The sequence below is a fragment of the Sardina pilchardus genome, chromosome 24 (genome assembly GCF_963854185.1).
Source record: "Sardina pilchardus chromosome 24, fSarPil1.1, whole genome shotgun sequence".
Taxonomy (NCBI): domain Eukaryota; kingdom Metazoa; phylum Chordata; class Actinopteri; order Clupeiformes; family Clupeidae; genus Sardina; species Sardina pilchardus.
In genome coordinates this window covers 13,893,932-13,911,431 of record NC_085017.1, presented here as the reverse complement: position 1 = coordinate 13,911,431, position 17,500 = coordinate 13,893,932, and the positions used below count along the sequence as shown (strand labels likewise).

At 45.2% G+C, this 17,500-nt stretch overlaps 1 protein-coding gene across 1 annotated transcript in view; it reads right to left on the bottom strand.

Annotated features, from left to right (window-relative positions):
• The window catches only part of ppp1r9a (protein phosphatase 1, regulatory subunit 9A), a 53,491-nt gene that overhangs the window by 17,823 nt on the left and 18,168 nt on the right, over positions 1–17,500 (bottom strand). Inside the window, exons 5-9 of the mRNA XM_062530142.1 lie at positions 14,121–14,225; positions 9,975–10,110; positions 3,029–3,184; positions 2,201–2,254; positions 444–673 (exon numbers count right to left, since the gene is read on the bottom strand). Of these exons, the coding sequence (XP_062386126.1) occupies positions 444–673; positions 2,201–2,254; positions 3,029–3,184; positions 9,975–10,110; positions 14,121–14,225 (681 nt within the window). The remainder of the gene's footprint in view (positions 1–443; positions 674–2,200; positions 2,255–3,028; positions 3,185–9,974; positions 10,111–14,120; positions 14,226–17,500) is intronic.

Sequence of the window (17,500 nt, the reverse complement as noted above, 5' to 3'; positions counted from 1 at the left end):
TTCTGAGGGTGAATGCTTTTAAAATCTGAAGGAGGCTTCATAACCTCCTAAACTGTAATCAAATTAATTTAATCAATAGCTGATTCTTAAAAAAATGTCTTCATGATTAGACAACAGACATTATTATTATTATCATTAATAATAGTATTAATACATATTATTAGTAGCTCACATAGGTCAGCACTTACAAGCATTTATTATTATTATTATTATTATTATTATTATTATTATTATTATTATTATTACTATAATTATAATTTATTCACAAGTAGGATGGTTTTGTCCACATAACGTGTGGAAGCTTGGCATACTACAAAGAAGGCTAAAAGTTGTGTCTGCTGGCTATGCTGCGCAGATGTGCCTTCAGGACACTCCTCAGACATGTTTGTTGATGTTCGTGTTCCCCAAAACATCCTGAGGTTCTGCCCACAACTAGGACTCACTTCTGCTGGAAGTCTTTGATGAGCTTCTTGGCCTTGTTGTACTTCTTCTCCAGGGTCTGGTACTGGCTCTGGGCCTCCTTGAGGTGCTCGTTGACGGTGTGGCACAGTGTCTGCGCCTCGATCCAGTAGCTCTCCAGCTTGAGCATCCTCTCCTTGTTGTCCTCGATGCTCTGCTTCAGCTGCGTCTTCTCCCGCTCCCAGCGCTGCTTCTCCTTCTCCACCGCCTGGAGCTGTGGGTGTGGACGCAGACGTAGACGCAGACGCACACACACACACACACACACACACGCACACACACACACACACATTTGCAGACAAGTGCACATGCATGCACAGTACATGTACAAGCACGTGTACATACATGCGTACACAAACACCATACACATACGCATGAGCACATGCACACACACACACACACACACACAAAGGCAAATGGAACAGGCCGACATACGCATACAAATGTAGGTGAACACACATAGACACACAGACACACACACACACACACACACACACACACAAATTCACCAGAGAGTGTCAGAGATAGCCCACAGAAGCACTTAAGGTTTAGTATTACACACAGCTCTCACAGGAGCACAAAGGAAGGTGGGAGAGAGAGAAAAAGCAGGGGGAGGAGAGGGATAGAGAGAAGGAGAGGGAAAGGGAAAGAGTGAGAGAAGTCCTAGGGTACTTTATATTTCTTCACACCCAATATCAAGAGCAGCGTAGCACAGATGAGGCAATTTGTAAGATGCCGTGAAATGGCTAATGTTCATGTTCAGGCAGCCCTCACAGAGAGACTCCAGCGTTGACAATGAGAATTGAAATGGAGAGCGAGTGAGAAAACTCAAGACCTTCAGATTGAACAGGAGTGAAGATGGAATGACAGAAGCGTAAAACAAAACACAAAAATGCCAAAGACAGGCAAAGAGAGAGAGAGAGAGAGAGAGAGATAAAGAGAGAAAAGCTATATACCATACCCTGTCTGTGTTTAAAACTGAACTACAACTCCCACTATCATAACACTATCAAAAACACTATGTAAAACAGATTGTCTGACAGGTCTTTCAAACAAAGACTTTAAACAATCAGGCCATGTAACATTAAGAGCAGAGCTGCCGTGCAATTAGGCTGACATGCCTCCTGATTATCACACATGCAAGGAGTACAAACCCCTGGAGTTCAGCCCTCATTCTGACAGACGAGTCGCTTAACCAGCGGTGTGCCAAGAGGAGCGGATACTAATAAACACCTGTTACCCCTCACCACAAGTAAGCTAAGGCTTGTCGCACCAAAGCATGCCAGCTAGCTGTTTCACCCAGACCTGGCACAACGCTGAATTATGAACTATGATCTGGTCAGCTAGGTATTTACAATTCAAGAGGATTATGACTTAACAATAAACCATACATTAGCTTTCCCAGAAGGATTATCTAGTTGTTCCCAGTAGCTATGAAGCTAATTATTGACATCTTTTTAAAACAACACCACTTTCTAAACCTCTACTTTTGTAATCTATTCTTGCTCTTACCAAGCCAAACTAACCTGAGTCTTTCTCACAATATCAACATTTCTCTCCAAAGATCAGCGACTTCCAATCTCTAAATCATGCCACCTCCCCCCTAAATCAAGGCAAGCAAGGCAAGCAAGGCTAGGCCAAGCAGTGGACGGATGTCCCCTATCTCCCAGCATCTTTCGGCGAGTTTTGAAGCAGTCGGGCGATGAGAGGAGAGGTAAGAGAGAGACGGAGAGATCCTTACCTTGCTTTTGAGTTTCTGAATCTCGGCCTCTGTGACTGTGTGCTTTATCTGCAGCTGTGGACACACAGAGAGGAGGGCAGGCAAGGGTGGGGGGAGAGAGAGAGAGAGACAGTGAGAGAAGGAGAGAGGAAGAGGAGGAGGAGGAGGAGGAGGAGGCGGAGGAGGAGGAGGGGGATCGTATCAAACGTCCAGCCTCGGCTCGGAGCGGCACAGTGATGGCTGCTGCTGATGCTACGCTAACCACCAGTGCTGCACCCAGGAATCACAAGTCCTGTCTCTCAGGCGCACGGGGAGACTCAGGAGTGGAGAAAGGAAGCAGCGGTCCAGGAGGGATCAGTAGTGTGTGTGTGTGTGTGTGTGTGTGTGTGTGTGTGCCTGTGTGTATGTAAGTGATTGAAAGAGAGAGGGTGTGTTTGCAAGTGAGCGAGAGAGACAGAGAGAGTGTATGTCTGTGAGTGAGTGAGTGAGTGAGTGAGTGACTGACTGAGAAAGGGAGGGAAGGAGGGAGTGGCATGTGGATAGAGGAATGTAGTGAGGACAAAGTGGAGGAGGGCATGGGCTATGGGATGCTGGGATTTGATATTTCCAACCTCGGGAGCCATGTAACACGGCTCAGGCAATTTGAGTGATGGAGGAAGATAGATCATGGTTACACAAGGAGGATTTTCCTGCCATAGCGGCTCACAAAACTACATGAGCACAGCCATCCCTATCTGCAGACATCGGCAGTATTACTCCAGTAGCGTCTTTAAGGGATTGCAGGTCTATTTTTAAAAATATAACAAAACACCTTGAGCTGAAGACTACTTTTTGGGGTCACTTTTGTACCTCTCGGAATTTCTGATAGAGTTTGGTGGCGTCCAGGTCGGAGGGCGAGATGATGTCCTCGGTCTCGGGAAGGTCGAACACCTCGATGGTCATCTCGCCGTCGGTGGCGGCCGGCCCCACCTCTTCCTCCTCCTCGTCGGTGGCGTACTCCCCCGTCTGAGATCAGGAGAGACACTAGCGTTAGCGTTAGCATTTCAGCTTCCAAAAGCAAACCATCAAACCATCCAGACACTCCCATCTGACCCAGACACCCACTGGCGCATAGCCACAGATGTGGGGATAAGGAGGGTGTCCGCCGGCACCAGTGCATCTTACACAAGGCTTATGTAAAGATAAGCCAGCAGAGGATAAACATGCTAATGTCGGCCATCTTGTTTTTTAACTCCATGTCCATTCTGCCCGCTCAGAAAGTGCCACCATAACAGATACCGTATTTTCCGGACTATAAGTCGCACTTTTTTTCATAGTTTGGCTGGCCCTGCGACTTATAGTCAGGTGCGACTAAGGCTATAGCATTTTCCTCTACATGAGGCATTTTTTGACTGCTGCTACTTATACTCCGGAAAATGCAGATACATCAGATTTTCCAAGTTAGCACAATGAAACCAGCATCCATAAAGACAGAACAGTACATTTCCTTCACCTCTTCTTAGTCTTGATTACTCTCTTCAGTGTGGCAAGACAGATACAGTACTCATGAAACTGTGAGAACGTTTAAGTCTATTGGGATGAACTGAACAACACTGAAGCATTTACAAGAGTCATAATTATCCCTTCCAGTTTAAAGTACTAATTTCCCCACTGCCATGACTTTCACCACTCACAAAACTTCCTTCCAGAAGGAAGTTTGAGAGTAGAGTAACCATACACCAGTTTTTGTATTCAGCATAAACCCTTCATTTCAGTCAAACTAGAAAATCCACCAAGAGGCCGGGAGAAACAAAGCAACACTAGGACTATTCATCTGGAGGGGAGCTGAGAATAACTGTAGTTGTGAGACATTGACCATGTACAGTATATCAAATGTACGCATGCACAAGGACTCACACACACACACACACACACACACACACACACACACACACACACACACACACACACACACTGTGAGGTTCTGTCCAAAACAGTAAATCTCCCCTAGAAAGCTGAAGCCTGAGGTAACAGAGCTGAATAACAGGGATACAGAGAGAGGTGATGTTCTGCATGGCTGCCTGCACTCCTGCACTGGATGGGATGAGAAGGTTTTTTAAGGTGAGATGGTTTGGCCTGACTGCTCTAAACCAAGACAGGTGTGCCTACTTTGACAAGCATTTTCATTTAACACACACACACACACACAGTAACACACTTTACAAAGGTAAAAGCTTCTACAGCTTCCAGTTTGCATCTCATACATTTACACAGACACACACAGACATGCACACACACATACTGTACACGCACATAGAAACACTCACAGACACGTACATAGACACACACGCACACACACACACACACACACACACACACGTTAACACATGGAACACACGTGAACACGCACACGCACACGCACACGCACACGCACACGCACACGCACACGCACACGCACACGCACACACACGCCCAGTGAATGGATGGGCCCGTGATCGATGTAAAGCTGCTGGAGGTACATGGGCGGAGATAAAAGTGAGTTTTCCTCCCACTCTGCTCTACACGCGGGCTGAGGCTACTGAGCGCTACTGTACTGAGTGCTGCTGTTCTGCGCTGGCTCGGGCACAGGAGAGCAATTAGCTCCTTTCAGCGTGTCAGCCTCCATTAGTCTATAGGTCTGCGCCAGGGTTTACATTATAGGAAGGCACTGAGGCTCCAGGAAGCAGCAAGGGGCTGACTGTGCTGTATGAAAAGCACCAGGTGTTCACACACAGCGCAGAAGAAGAACTACACACTGACCCTCTTCACATGCACTGCAGGACCTTCTCCAGAGTGTGTAAGTGAGTCTGTGAGATTGTGCTGCTCTGTGTGAGTGACGGCACACTCAAATATGTCTTTCTACATTTTGTATACTGCTACCGCACATGGCATGGTTGAATGTAGATTTCTAGAGTGTATTACAGTTTTTGCCTATTGCTTACACACATATTGCTGGATTTGGCTCATTATGTCAAAACTCTACACACAGACATAGCACTTCGAGATAAACAACCCATCTGTGCCAAAATTACTAAATGAAAACACTGCAATAAAAACTCAACAGCCCTTTCGAAAAATGTAATTATTTCAACAAAACCAAACACACATGGACCAGTTTAATTACTCTTTCAAATCAACAGCAACACACTGATGTGCTTTATATAAAACACTGCAGTCTTTCTGGTTCTATTCTTTATTGTAATTTTCTCAGACTCAGTCTTCTGTGAAACTCAAACTCAACTTTTTTGGCAGCATACTAGTTTTTTACAAAAAAAAAACCACTTACAGAAATAAAAGAAAAATAGAAAAAGTAAAAAAAACAAAACATTATTGGAGATATTGCTATTTTACTGTAGTAAAAGTCCTCGCTAACATCGCAGGCAATGTCCTCTTGTACTAGGCAATGGGGAAAATATCATCATGTGTGTCATATCCACCTTTGAACTGACCCTACCTCAATGTCTCTGCATGCCCCTTTCATTGCTTTCAAAAGAGGCATGCAGGTACCTTCTGTATGTGGTTGGTGGTCATGTATTTTTCACTGGCAAACTGAAAATAATTCTTCGATTTTTAGAAATGGGGATTAAAGGGGCAAATACATAACTGTGCACGGGTACCAATATAAAAGTGCACACTTGAACAGGTGCACAATACAAAGTCTATTTGTAGTGCTAAGCCTCAATACTGATTGGTGTTCAATTTTCTCTGTACTGTAAGTGTTTTCAGGTATGTGTGTGGGTATTGCCATTACCAGATGTGCTTGCATTTTGAAGAGTTTTCCCAATGATAACAGATGATTTCATTTTTGAACAGTATCTAACGTAAGAAACCGTTTGTAGTGTTTCGCAATAAGTGTGTTGCAGAATTGCAAACAATGTGCAAAACAGATAATATGTCTTCGCTATGGTTACAGAGCATTTAAGGTATGCTACAAGAAGTTAAGGAATTGAGGTTTTGGTCTAAGCATTTGTTTTTGGTGTGCAAGCAATGGGCAAAAACGGTAAATAAGAATGTGCATATGAAAATAGGCACTGTACAAGTGCATGCCTTTGTGACTATGTGTGTGTGTATTATTGAGTGAGTATATGTGTGTGTATTAGTGAGCAAGTGTGTGTGCGTATTAGTGAGTGCATGTGTGTGTGTATTAGTGAGTGAGTGTATGTGTGTGTATTAGTGAGCAAGTGTGTGTGTATTAGTGAGTGCATGTGTGTGTTTATTAGTGAGTGAGTGTATGTTTGAGCATTACTGAGTGCATGTGTGTGTGTATATGAGTGAGTGAGTGCATTTTTGAGCATTACTGAGTGCATGTGTGTGTGTGTGTGTGTGTGTATATTAGTGAGTGAGCACATGCACATTAGTCAGTGAACACATGTGTGTGTATTAGTGCGCAGTGCATGTGTGTGTATTAGTGCACAAGTGCATGTCTGTGTATTAGTGCGCAGTGCATGTGTGTGTATTAGTGCACAAGTGCATGTCTATGTATTAGTAAGTGGGCACATACAGTATGTTAGTGAGTGATTGCATACAGTGTGTATTAGTGAGCAAGTGCATGTGTATATTTAATTATGTATTAGATCGTGGGTGCATGTGTATATATTAGGAAATATGTTTATTGGTGAGTGAGTGAATGTGTTAGTGAGAGAGTGAACGTGTTTGTGAGAGAGTGAACATGTTTGTGAGAGAGTGAACATGTTTGTGAGAGAGTGAATGTGTTTGTGAGAGAGTGTGTGTGTGTGTGTTATTGAGTGAGTGAATGTGTTTGTGCGAGAGTGTGTGTGTGTGTGTGTGTGTGTGTGTGTGTGTGTGTGTGTGTGTGTGTGTGTGTGTGTGTGTGTGTGTGTGTGTGTATTAGGCTGTTGTCCTGTTTCTGACCAATGCTGGCGTGGACAGCAGCCTAAGGCAGCTGCTTATGCTGAGCTGCTGTGCTAATCCACCCAGCAGGACATTTCTGGAGGGGACCTCTCTGTCTTTTCTTTTCTTTCATTCTTTCTTTCTTACTTTCTTACTGACTCTCTTTCTTTCTTTCTTTCTTTCTTTATCTTATCCCACTTTTCCCTTATTTTATTTTTCCGTTTGAGCCATTTATTTTACTCACCATCTCTAACTCTGTTTCTCATCTCATTCCCTCCATTCTCTCTCTCTCTCTTACACACACACACACACACACACACACACAGACACACACACACACGCACGTATGCACGCACTCACACACAATACTACTCTGTGTTTAAGTACTACTCCTTGTTTCCCTGAGATTGCACTAATCCAATCCATCTTGCACCTAGAGCTACCTACCACACACACACACACACACACACACACACACACACACACACACACACACACACACACACACACACACACACACACACACACACACACACACACAGTACACAAATGCAAAAATGGAAACATATACACATGACACATCTTAAGACCAGCAAAGAATAAATACCATTGTGACTGTTCCAACAAGCCACTGTACCTTTCCCCCTGGGTATAACACATGCTCTCTCTCTCTCTCTCTCTCTCTCTCTCTCTCTCTCTCTCTCTCTCTCTCTCTCTCTCTCTTTCAGACACACCCTCTAACATTTAAAACACACTAAAGAATCCATTAGAGGCATCTCTAACCTGCACACGTTTATTAGCCTAATGCTGTGACTAATGGAGAACATCATGGAGGTATTGCTGGAGGACCAGTGTGTGTGTGTGTGTGTGTGTGTGTGCATGTGCATTTGTGTGTGTGTGTGTGTGTGTGTGTGTGAGACAACTCAAGCCTAAGTAGCATTACAGCAGGTGAGAGAGAGAGAAGGTGAGAGAGGGATAGAGACAGAGAGAGAGAGAGAGAGAGAGAGAGAGAGAGAGAGAGAGAGAGAGAGAGCTGTTCCGGGCTGCCGGTGTCTCGACAGCCCCGCATTAATGCAGACACCTGACTCCAAGCCCCGATTTGCATTTCCACTGACAAGTAATGAAGGACGCGTGCCTGAATACAGTTAATACCCACACCACCACCACCACCACCGCCAACACCACCACCACCACCACCAGCACCGTGTCCACCACCTCACCACCCCCTGACACACGTTATCACATTTAAATTGCATGCCGTCTTACAAGGACAAATCATTTCTTTGACACCTTGACATTTCCTTGGCACTTGAAATGATCACCCAGTCCTCAAATGATGAGAGGGAGCTGCAAACGTGTGCCGCTGCGCTGCGCTGCCCCCATAGGCGTGATTATGCCCGCCTGAGTGATGGCATCTAATTACTTGGGCCGCTTTTGTGAGGTCTCGCCGTGGTGCGCTAATGGAGCCGCCTATCGCCATGGCAACGGAGGCAAGCATTACCGGAATGCGTTTATCTGTCTGTGTTTAATACGTGAGAAACAAATCACCTGTGCTGTAGGCCTGCCCGACAGACTGGCACTAACAGAGGGCTGGAGAGCCCCACAGCAAATTACTTCTTGAACTGCTAATGAGGGACGAGTGATAATATGCGTGTGTGTTTGTGGGTGTGTGTGTGTGTACGCATACAGTACATGTGTCACTTCGAAAGCCTGAATATGCTGCCTGAATGCAAGCTCTGCTACAGCTTCTCATTCAAAAATAGAATCATCTGTAATTTCTGGTACATGATCAAATATATTCAGTATATGAGACGAGAGACCATATTTGTACACAAATGATCGACATGCAAAATGCACAAACCACTGCAATTATCTGCATCACTGTAATCCACAGTGCATTTGATTTTTGTGTGGGAAGCTTGGACTTAATCAACCTTGGGATATCTGCCAAATCTGCCGAGATGAGAGAGAAACTGGCATGCACATTAAAGCAAAAGACATCTAAAAACTTTCTTATGGGGGTCATCCTTACTTCTACCTTAGATTCCAGCTTTTATGTCTACCGGGCTGTATGACTGTGCTTGCTTCCAGCAAACTTGAGCAGATGTTTTAACAATTCATGACTTTCGTTTTCTCTAGTCTAGACCTTACACGTCTACTTCAAGCACAAAACACAAAGAAAAAAGATAGCTGCCTGTTACAGGAGGAATCCTTAGAAAAAATACTGTATGTTGGGCACCTGTAACAACTGATACAAACCCCAGTGTCTGCACACAAACCGCTGGGTGTCCTAGAAGCTTCCATGGGGTAGGACAACTCTGTAACATATACTGTAGCTCACTCTGCTCAATCATAATAAGCCTTTCCATTTCTGCTGGTTGTTTTATGAACGTATCAGTAGTTAGCTTGTTGGTCAGCTGTCAAATGAGCGCTTGGCCTGGGGGTGTGTTTTTCACTCAGAACTCTTTTGAAAAGATGGCAACTACGCCACTGGATTATAACTTAAAACCTACGCTTGCAGCTCCAAAAGAGATGGCACATGCAAACACTGACTACAAGGCTGTGTCTCAAAATGCATACTTCTCTCAGTACACGTACAGTGCTTACTTGCGTTGTGCCCTCTTTTCGATGGTTAGTACTGTCCCAATATCTGCACTATATACTTAAACTAAGTATTTGAAGTGTGCAAGAACGTGGTTGGAGACACAGCGCTAGTTTCTATAGTAACCCCACGGGAGTGGCTCTCACATCCTCATCGTCAGCATCATATTGGGTGTGTTTTCCAGAGAAGTTGAACTTTTTTTTTTCACTCAGAACTCTTTTGAAAAGATGGTCTCCACACCATTGAATTACAATTTAAGACCTATGCTTGCGGCTCTATAAATATAGTCGTTTCTATAGTAACCCCGCTGGGCGTGGGCCTCACCTCGTCGTCGTCGGCGTCGTACTGGGCGTACTGCTGCTCCATCATCTCCCGCTGACGCCGCTCCTGCTCCAGCGTCTGGCTGATCAGCTGCGCCACCTCGCTCTCCTGGCCCGGCCGCTCCCGGCCAATCATGAACCTGCACCAGGGGGACAGGAAACAGGAAACAGGAAGTGAGCACGGCAGTAGCGGCGGCGGCAGTGACCGAGGAAAAAAAAGATTTCATCCCAAATCAATTACGGTCAAAATCCTAAGGGGTACACTTCGGGCCTTACGGGTTGAAGTGTTGAAAAATCATTTGGCACGCTACAGACAACAGTCCACCCGTGGCCTTTCAAGTGAGAAAAAAAAGTGTTATTTCAGAAAAGAGATTTCACACTTCTGCCGTGTCCTTAAACTATATTCCTAGCGCCCTTGCTTCTTAACCCAAACCATCCATAAATCACCCAAACAATGTTCTGCTCAGTTTGGTCTATAAACTATTTCTGAGCCACTCAATGGAGGCAAAAAAAACAGTGACAATCATAGGTCAACAAGATGAAAGACCATTTGCCTGAAGGTTAATATGTCAATCCTGCGGTGTGTCATTATCACCTCTTGACTACAGTCAAAAACATCTTCACACAGAGCGCCCGACCTCATGTCAATGTCACTGTGTTTACAGCAAAAAAAAAGAAAGAAAAGAAAAGAAAAGGAAAAAAACAGCAACTAAACAAACAAATCCACCCAAAGGCACACAATACAGGAAAAAACCAATCCCGGCCCAGCATTAGGGTGACTGATGGGCACGCCTTGTTTATGAGTGTCCCACAGAGCTCTGTCAGGATGGATGAGTGGACATGATGAGGAGAGGTGGGGATGCTGTGGAGAGGGAGAGAGGGAGAGAGGGAGAGAGGGAGAGGTCTGTGGGCGCACTCAATAGGAAGACCCTAATAGGTGGTCCAGTGCTTAACGTAGCGAGGCAGCTGGCAGGACGCCCCCAAACTTGATCGACATCTGAAGGAACAACTGAGCTGATTCACAGCAGGGCTCACCCTACTGTATCTCCCTCTCTTTCTCTCTCTGTCCATATCTCTCTCTCTCTCTCTCTCTTGCTCTTTCTCTCTCTCTCTCTCTCTCTCTCTCTCTCTTTCTCTCTCTCTCTCTCTCTCTCTCTCTAGGCCTGCCTCTCTGCGTGTTGCTGTAGCACTGACTGGCTAGCGCGGCTCAACCACTGACCTGGAAACAGCTCGCCCCGTCAGCACTCCCAACACACGGGGGGTCGGACTGGCTACGGTACAGTATAAGCAGCATGCTGGGAATGGAACCTACTGTACTGCAGCGCGCACACACTAACGTAGACACGTCACGCACATACCCCCCCTTACACACACAAACATGCACCCACGCAAACTCATACACACACGTCCACATGCACTCAGATATTACACACACACGCACACACACACACGCACATACCCTTACACACACAAACATGCACCCACGCAAACTCATACACACACGTCCACATGCACTCAGATATTACACACACACATGCACACATGCACACACGCACGCACGGGCACACGCACGCATGCACGAACGCACACACACACACACTCACACACACACACACACACACACACACACACACGCACACACACACACAAACTCATACACACATGTCTACAAGCACTCAGATATAACACAGGCACGCACACACACACACACACGCACACACACACACTCGCACACACACACAATCTCCTATGCATCCTTTCCTTTCAAGCCATGACACGCCACACTTCAGGATCAGGATGTGTGCACCATTTCACCCAGTGCCAGGACCCCCCATCAACCTCCCCCTCCCCCCCCCACACAGCGAAAAAACCCAAGGGGCTCTTTTCTATATTCTTCCTCCACTCTCCGTAGCAAGCCCTGTGAGTCACTCCCACTCAAGTGTTGCTTCGCTGAGCGACTCTTGGCTGAGATGTGAGGGCCGGGGTCCAGCCACGCTCAGCGGTTAGAGAGCCTTGCATAATTTCTGCAGATAAATTTAGCTCCAATGGCGAATCTGGGCCACGAAGCAATATCCTTCTTGAGGGTGAATAAGGGGGACTTGCCATAGGAAAGTGTGATTCAAAGAAAAAAAGGAAGGAAAAAGAGAGGATGAAAGGGAAAAAGTGAGGGAGTGAGAGCGGAAAAAGAGGGAAAAGGAAGGAGAGCACAGAACACATCCAGTAGAATGAAGCCAACATGGCAACAATAAGATCTAGAGAAATCTGGCGCGATTGAGTCCAGCACATTTTTTGATAAGGCTTTCAGCAGATGGAAACACATGAGTCACCTCAACCTTCTGAAACCTTCTTTGAAATCAGCCCCATAGAGCATAAAGCATTACATTACGAGCACCACGCTGTGCTAAAATATCACAGCACCAAAAGTAGGAAATAAACTATAATGTGGCCACTATGAAATCTAATTTAAGTAACTGTACTTTGGCATATCCACTGATGTTCCAATCATAATAATTACTATGCTTGTGAAAGAGAGAGAGAAAGAGAGCTGCAGTCGCAGAGACAGAGGAAGCCGGGAAGGAGGACGAGAGAGAGGAGGAGAGAAAGAGGGAGAGGGAGAGAAAGAGGGAGAGAAAGAGTGCACACGGAGGCGCAGGGGGGGAGAGAGAAGGCCCCTTTGGCCCGGTCAGTCATAACCATGACAGTGAAATGAGCATGGAGAGACTGCTGGTGAGCTACAGGGCCAGTCGGCCTGCCAGCCATCCGCAGCGCCTTTAGAGGATGGAGCCTCCCCTCCATGCTGGGCCGCTCTATTGTTTCTGAAAGGAGTGCTTTTCTCGGGGCCGCTCTCCCGCTGCGGTGGGACAAAGGGCCGCACTGTTCTGGCACGTCGGAGGGGAGGCGCTGGGACGCGGTTAAAGAGAGAGCCGGGGGTCTCGCTCCTCTCTCTCTCACTCTCTCACTCTCTCTCTCTCTCTCTCTCTCTCTCTCTCTCTCTCTCTCTCTCTCACTCACTCTCTCACTCTCTCACTCTCTGTGTGTCTTTCTCTTTCTTTCTCCCTCTCTCTCTCTGGAGGCAACGTGACGGAACACCACTCTCATGTTCTCCCACACAGAGACTACGGAACACCACTCTCATGTTCTCCCACACAGAGACTACGGAACACCACTCTCATGTTCTCCTGCACAGCGACTACGGAGCACAGAGACTATGGAACACCACTCTCATGTTCTCCCGCACAGAGACTACGGAACACCACTCTCATGTTCTCTCGCACAGAGACTACGGAACACCACTGTCATGTTCTCCCACACAGAGACCACAGAGCACAGAGACTACGGAACACCACTCTCATGTTCTCCCGCACAGAGACTACGGAACACCACTCTCATGTTCTCTCACACAGAGACTACGGAACACCACTCTCATGTTCTCCCACACAGAGACTACGGAACACCACTCTCATGTTCTCCCACACAGAGACTACGGAACACCACTCTCATGTTCTCCCACACAGAGACTACGGAACACCACTCTCATGTTCTCCCGCACAGAGACTACGGAACACCACTCTCATGTTCTCTCACACAGAGACTACGGAACACCACTCTCATGTTCTCCTGCACAGAGACTACGGAACACCACTCTCATGTTCTCCCGCACAGAGACTCCGGAACACCACTCTCATGTTCTCCTGCACAGAGACTGCTGGGAGATTCGGAGGCACCGGCATGGTGAAGTGTAGTGCAGTGTAGTGCAGTGCACTGCAGTTGCAGGCTGTTCTGAGCCACTAGTCTTTGTGAATGTCAGAATAGAATCTGATCCTCTGCTTAGTGTAGATGTGCTGTTGGCACTGTAGATGAGCAGTGCACTGGGCTGGCACTGGCTTTGTGGCAGACAAAAGTGTGTGTGTGTGTGTGTGTGTGTGCATGTGCTTGTGTGTCTGTATGAGAGAGAAAGAATGAGAGTGACAGAGAGTATGTGAGTACAGTATATGAATGAGAAAGAGAGAGACACAGAGAGAGAGAGAGAGAGAGAGAGAGAGAGTAAGTAAGTTCATGGACTGCAGAAGTATATCTTGTGTGTGCTTACATGCTTTTGTGTGTTTGCGTATGTCTTTTTGTTAGTCGATGGTAGAGGGAGTTCACTTACTTCACTACGCCATGAGTATTCCTCAGGACCGAAGCTGCAAAGCTCTGGGTGACACCCACCAGGCTGGTGCCGTCCACCTCCACGATCTGATCATTCACCTTGATCCTACACCAGAACCACAGAGGAAGAGCAGATTGATTAAGACAGTACAGTGCTCCCAAAGGATATATCCACACACACTGTAATTTCCCAACTATTGGCCACAGCTTATGCATTGATTTTGCAAAGCGTCTTCAGTTACAGTACAAGGTTAATGCGCAGGGGCAGTTAATATGGTACTAATACGATTTTTTTTTCTTTTAACTTGCAAAAAACACTGTCCTGTGGATTATGCACTGCAGCTAATACACTGCTGTACACTTGAACACATCACCGGGCACACTCAAAAGGAATGTACAGTATAGTAATAGCACCTGAGCAAGATATGTCGCCTACTGTATCTGCCTTTGAGAACTACAAATGAAAATTTGTCATTTTGTCATGTGAACCAAGTTGTGAATCCATTTGGCATTTTTACAATTTGACAGTTCCAAAAAACTATTGGCGCTATCTTGTCAGAGAGAAGAAATTGGACTGAGAGTTTGAGGCTTGTGAGAACAGAGTGTAAATTGCCTAGTTCACAGCAGTTCGCTGCCCATTCTCACTAGTCAAAGGAGGAAATGAGGTTATCTGGCGGTGTGTCATAAACCACAGAGCTCACAAAGTCCAGGATGGAAGACTAATGTGCCACCATTAGTTACTCAGATCCTTTGGCCACCTATTCAAATCAATTATATTCACTTTCATGTCACTGTTAACACTTAATCAGCAAGTGAAAAGAAAGAGGAAAACTTGAGTAGAATCTGAAGTGTGAATAATATCAGTTCATTTTATGATGTGACTTCAGGTGTTCATTGGGATACAGCGTTTATTCAGTGGTTTTATGCATGTATTGTGCTGCAGCTGCCAATGGGCCATTCAGTATCAAATCAGGTACTGTAAGACTGATTCCTTAAGACTGATTTAGTTGTCCACACGAGCATTGAACGTTTTTTTCATCCTTTTGGCCTTGTGTCAACATGACCACAGTGTTGTTAAAAAAAAAAAAAAACAAATGCCGGTTTGTCCTGCTCACTGCACATTTATTATATTATAATACAGGCTAATAATAATATGCAGTATTAATTATTGAATGCTTAGCTGGAATGATGCTTTTCCCCTATCATTCTATTTTTAAAGCAGGCCTACCTGCAGGCATGCAATTGGGCTATGGGTTTCCTACAGGAATAGCATGTTTGAATGGGCACTGCACTAGTTATCTTGAAAGGCATTATTCAAAGCCTGCCCAAACTTTGTAGAATGGAAGACAAGCATGTTCTCAGTATGACTGAAAAGTTTGTATGGCCCAAACTACAAGGCCCTAGATTTGGGACAAAAGTGCAAAAATAGTGACATTAAGAATGTTTTTATACTCATTGTCAATCAATACCTTTTCTTTAAATACAAAATCTTGTTAATGTCCATGCACCATTATTCAAGTTCGCCATATATCAAAGGCATGAAGATATTAGGGATAAATCAAGGGGCAGTTACATTTTTTGGTAATTTTCAAAGGGCTAAAATGTCATGTCGAGTAGCAAGTAGGAACTCGAAAATCGATCTGAAAGTAGCTCAATGTTTGGCCATCTAGTGAACAAAGCATCAATCTTTCACCATAGATAATTAGATACTTTCTCAAGATCAGGATAGACACACATCAGGAACAAGAATGAAGCAGAGGTATAACAAGCAAGATGCCAATATTTGTAAAGGAACTGGCACACAAACACTGCACTCTGGACAAGGCTCTTGAAAAGGCTGTTGCAGTTCTTCACCCTATTTTCAAATATGTATGACACAAGTTTTATGAAGACCTCAAGAAAATATCTAGAATTGTGGAAAAAGGGGTTAAATATGTCCTTTTTAACCTGTAACCCAACCTCATTGTAATGTCCTGACACAGGTCTGAGCCAGCATTAAAATAATGCTTGTTGATGTGTACCATTATTGCTCACAAAGTGCTCCTCTGAAGCATTTCCTGGAATGCTACACACAATTTCAGCTCTGTGAAGGAAAGCCGTGTTGTGTGTGTCCTGTTGGTGTTGCGACGCACCAACTCTATTTCAGTCATAAAAGGGACTGTGTTGTTTGTTTATTGATTTCTTGGGAGTTGTGCCAGGGGTTCTGGGATGAATCTGTACCTATAATTGTCCTCACAAGCTGGTTAGTTAGCGCACTAATAGCTCGCTATCTGTCAGGCAAACACGTACTATAGTCTGCTGCACCCGACAAGAATATGTTTCACTGAGAATGTGATTGCAATATCAATCAGAGCAGTTGTGTTTATCTCACAGATGCACAAGCAACACACACACACACACACACACACACACTCATTTTAGTCAGCCATAGCAACCTTGTGTGCTCCATGTAAGATTACATGTGGCGAGTAAATGAATAATTGACGTGTAGAAAAACAAAAGTCGTTTCTACTCTATATCATGTTATCTTTAATTCGCCTCACAAAGCAGAACATCTTCCCAGCATGGGTGAGGGGGATGTACTGTATGAAACACAGTAGCAGAGCGTCAGTGTAGGAGGTACTGGTTCACATTGGAGGTGATGTAATTCTTTAAAGCATATCAAATGATGTTCACATCCTATGTGAATACTGCAGTGACACTGACCCTACTGACTCCAAAATATTACTGTACAACAGAAATGGACGACATGGATTCCTCACCAGAGTCAAAAATACATCCTTCATGGATGCGCATTTCCAAATCACATGGATCCATATCCACATTATGTGGATTTCTTTCCTGTTTCACTAAATCCTTTAACTGTTTGCCTCCTGGATTTTGCCCTGTTTCAACACATTGCATCATGCAATAAAATACATTCTTCTCGTCCTCAAATAGTCCTCTCTGCACCTTTGACTAGAAGACTGAGCAGAGAATGCAGCACCGTGCAGGTCTCTGAGAGATATACTGTAGATGCAGAAAAGTATTAAAGGGACACTTCACCGATTAGCATTAAAGGGACACTTCACAGATTAGCATTAAGATGAACCTCAGAAACACAGGACTGGGTGGGTACAGTCATCATACTAAATACTACGCTACTGACTTCCTTTCTCTTCATCAGAATATAAACTACATCCCACACCAAGGCACAATCTCCGAGCTCTACTCAGCAGCTCCTGCGCAATGGCGGCGGCACATGGCTGCCCGTGTGAGGACCCCACATCATTAGACCCCCTCGGAGGGATGAAGAGATTGAGGCGCTGCGCTCGGTGGGCATATCTCCGCACTCCCAGCTCACACTCATCCAGGTGGTTAATGACGGGGCGAAATTGCATT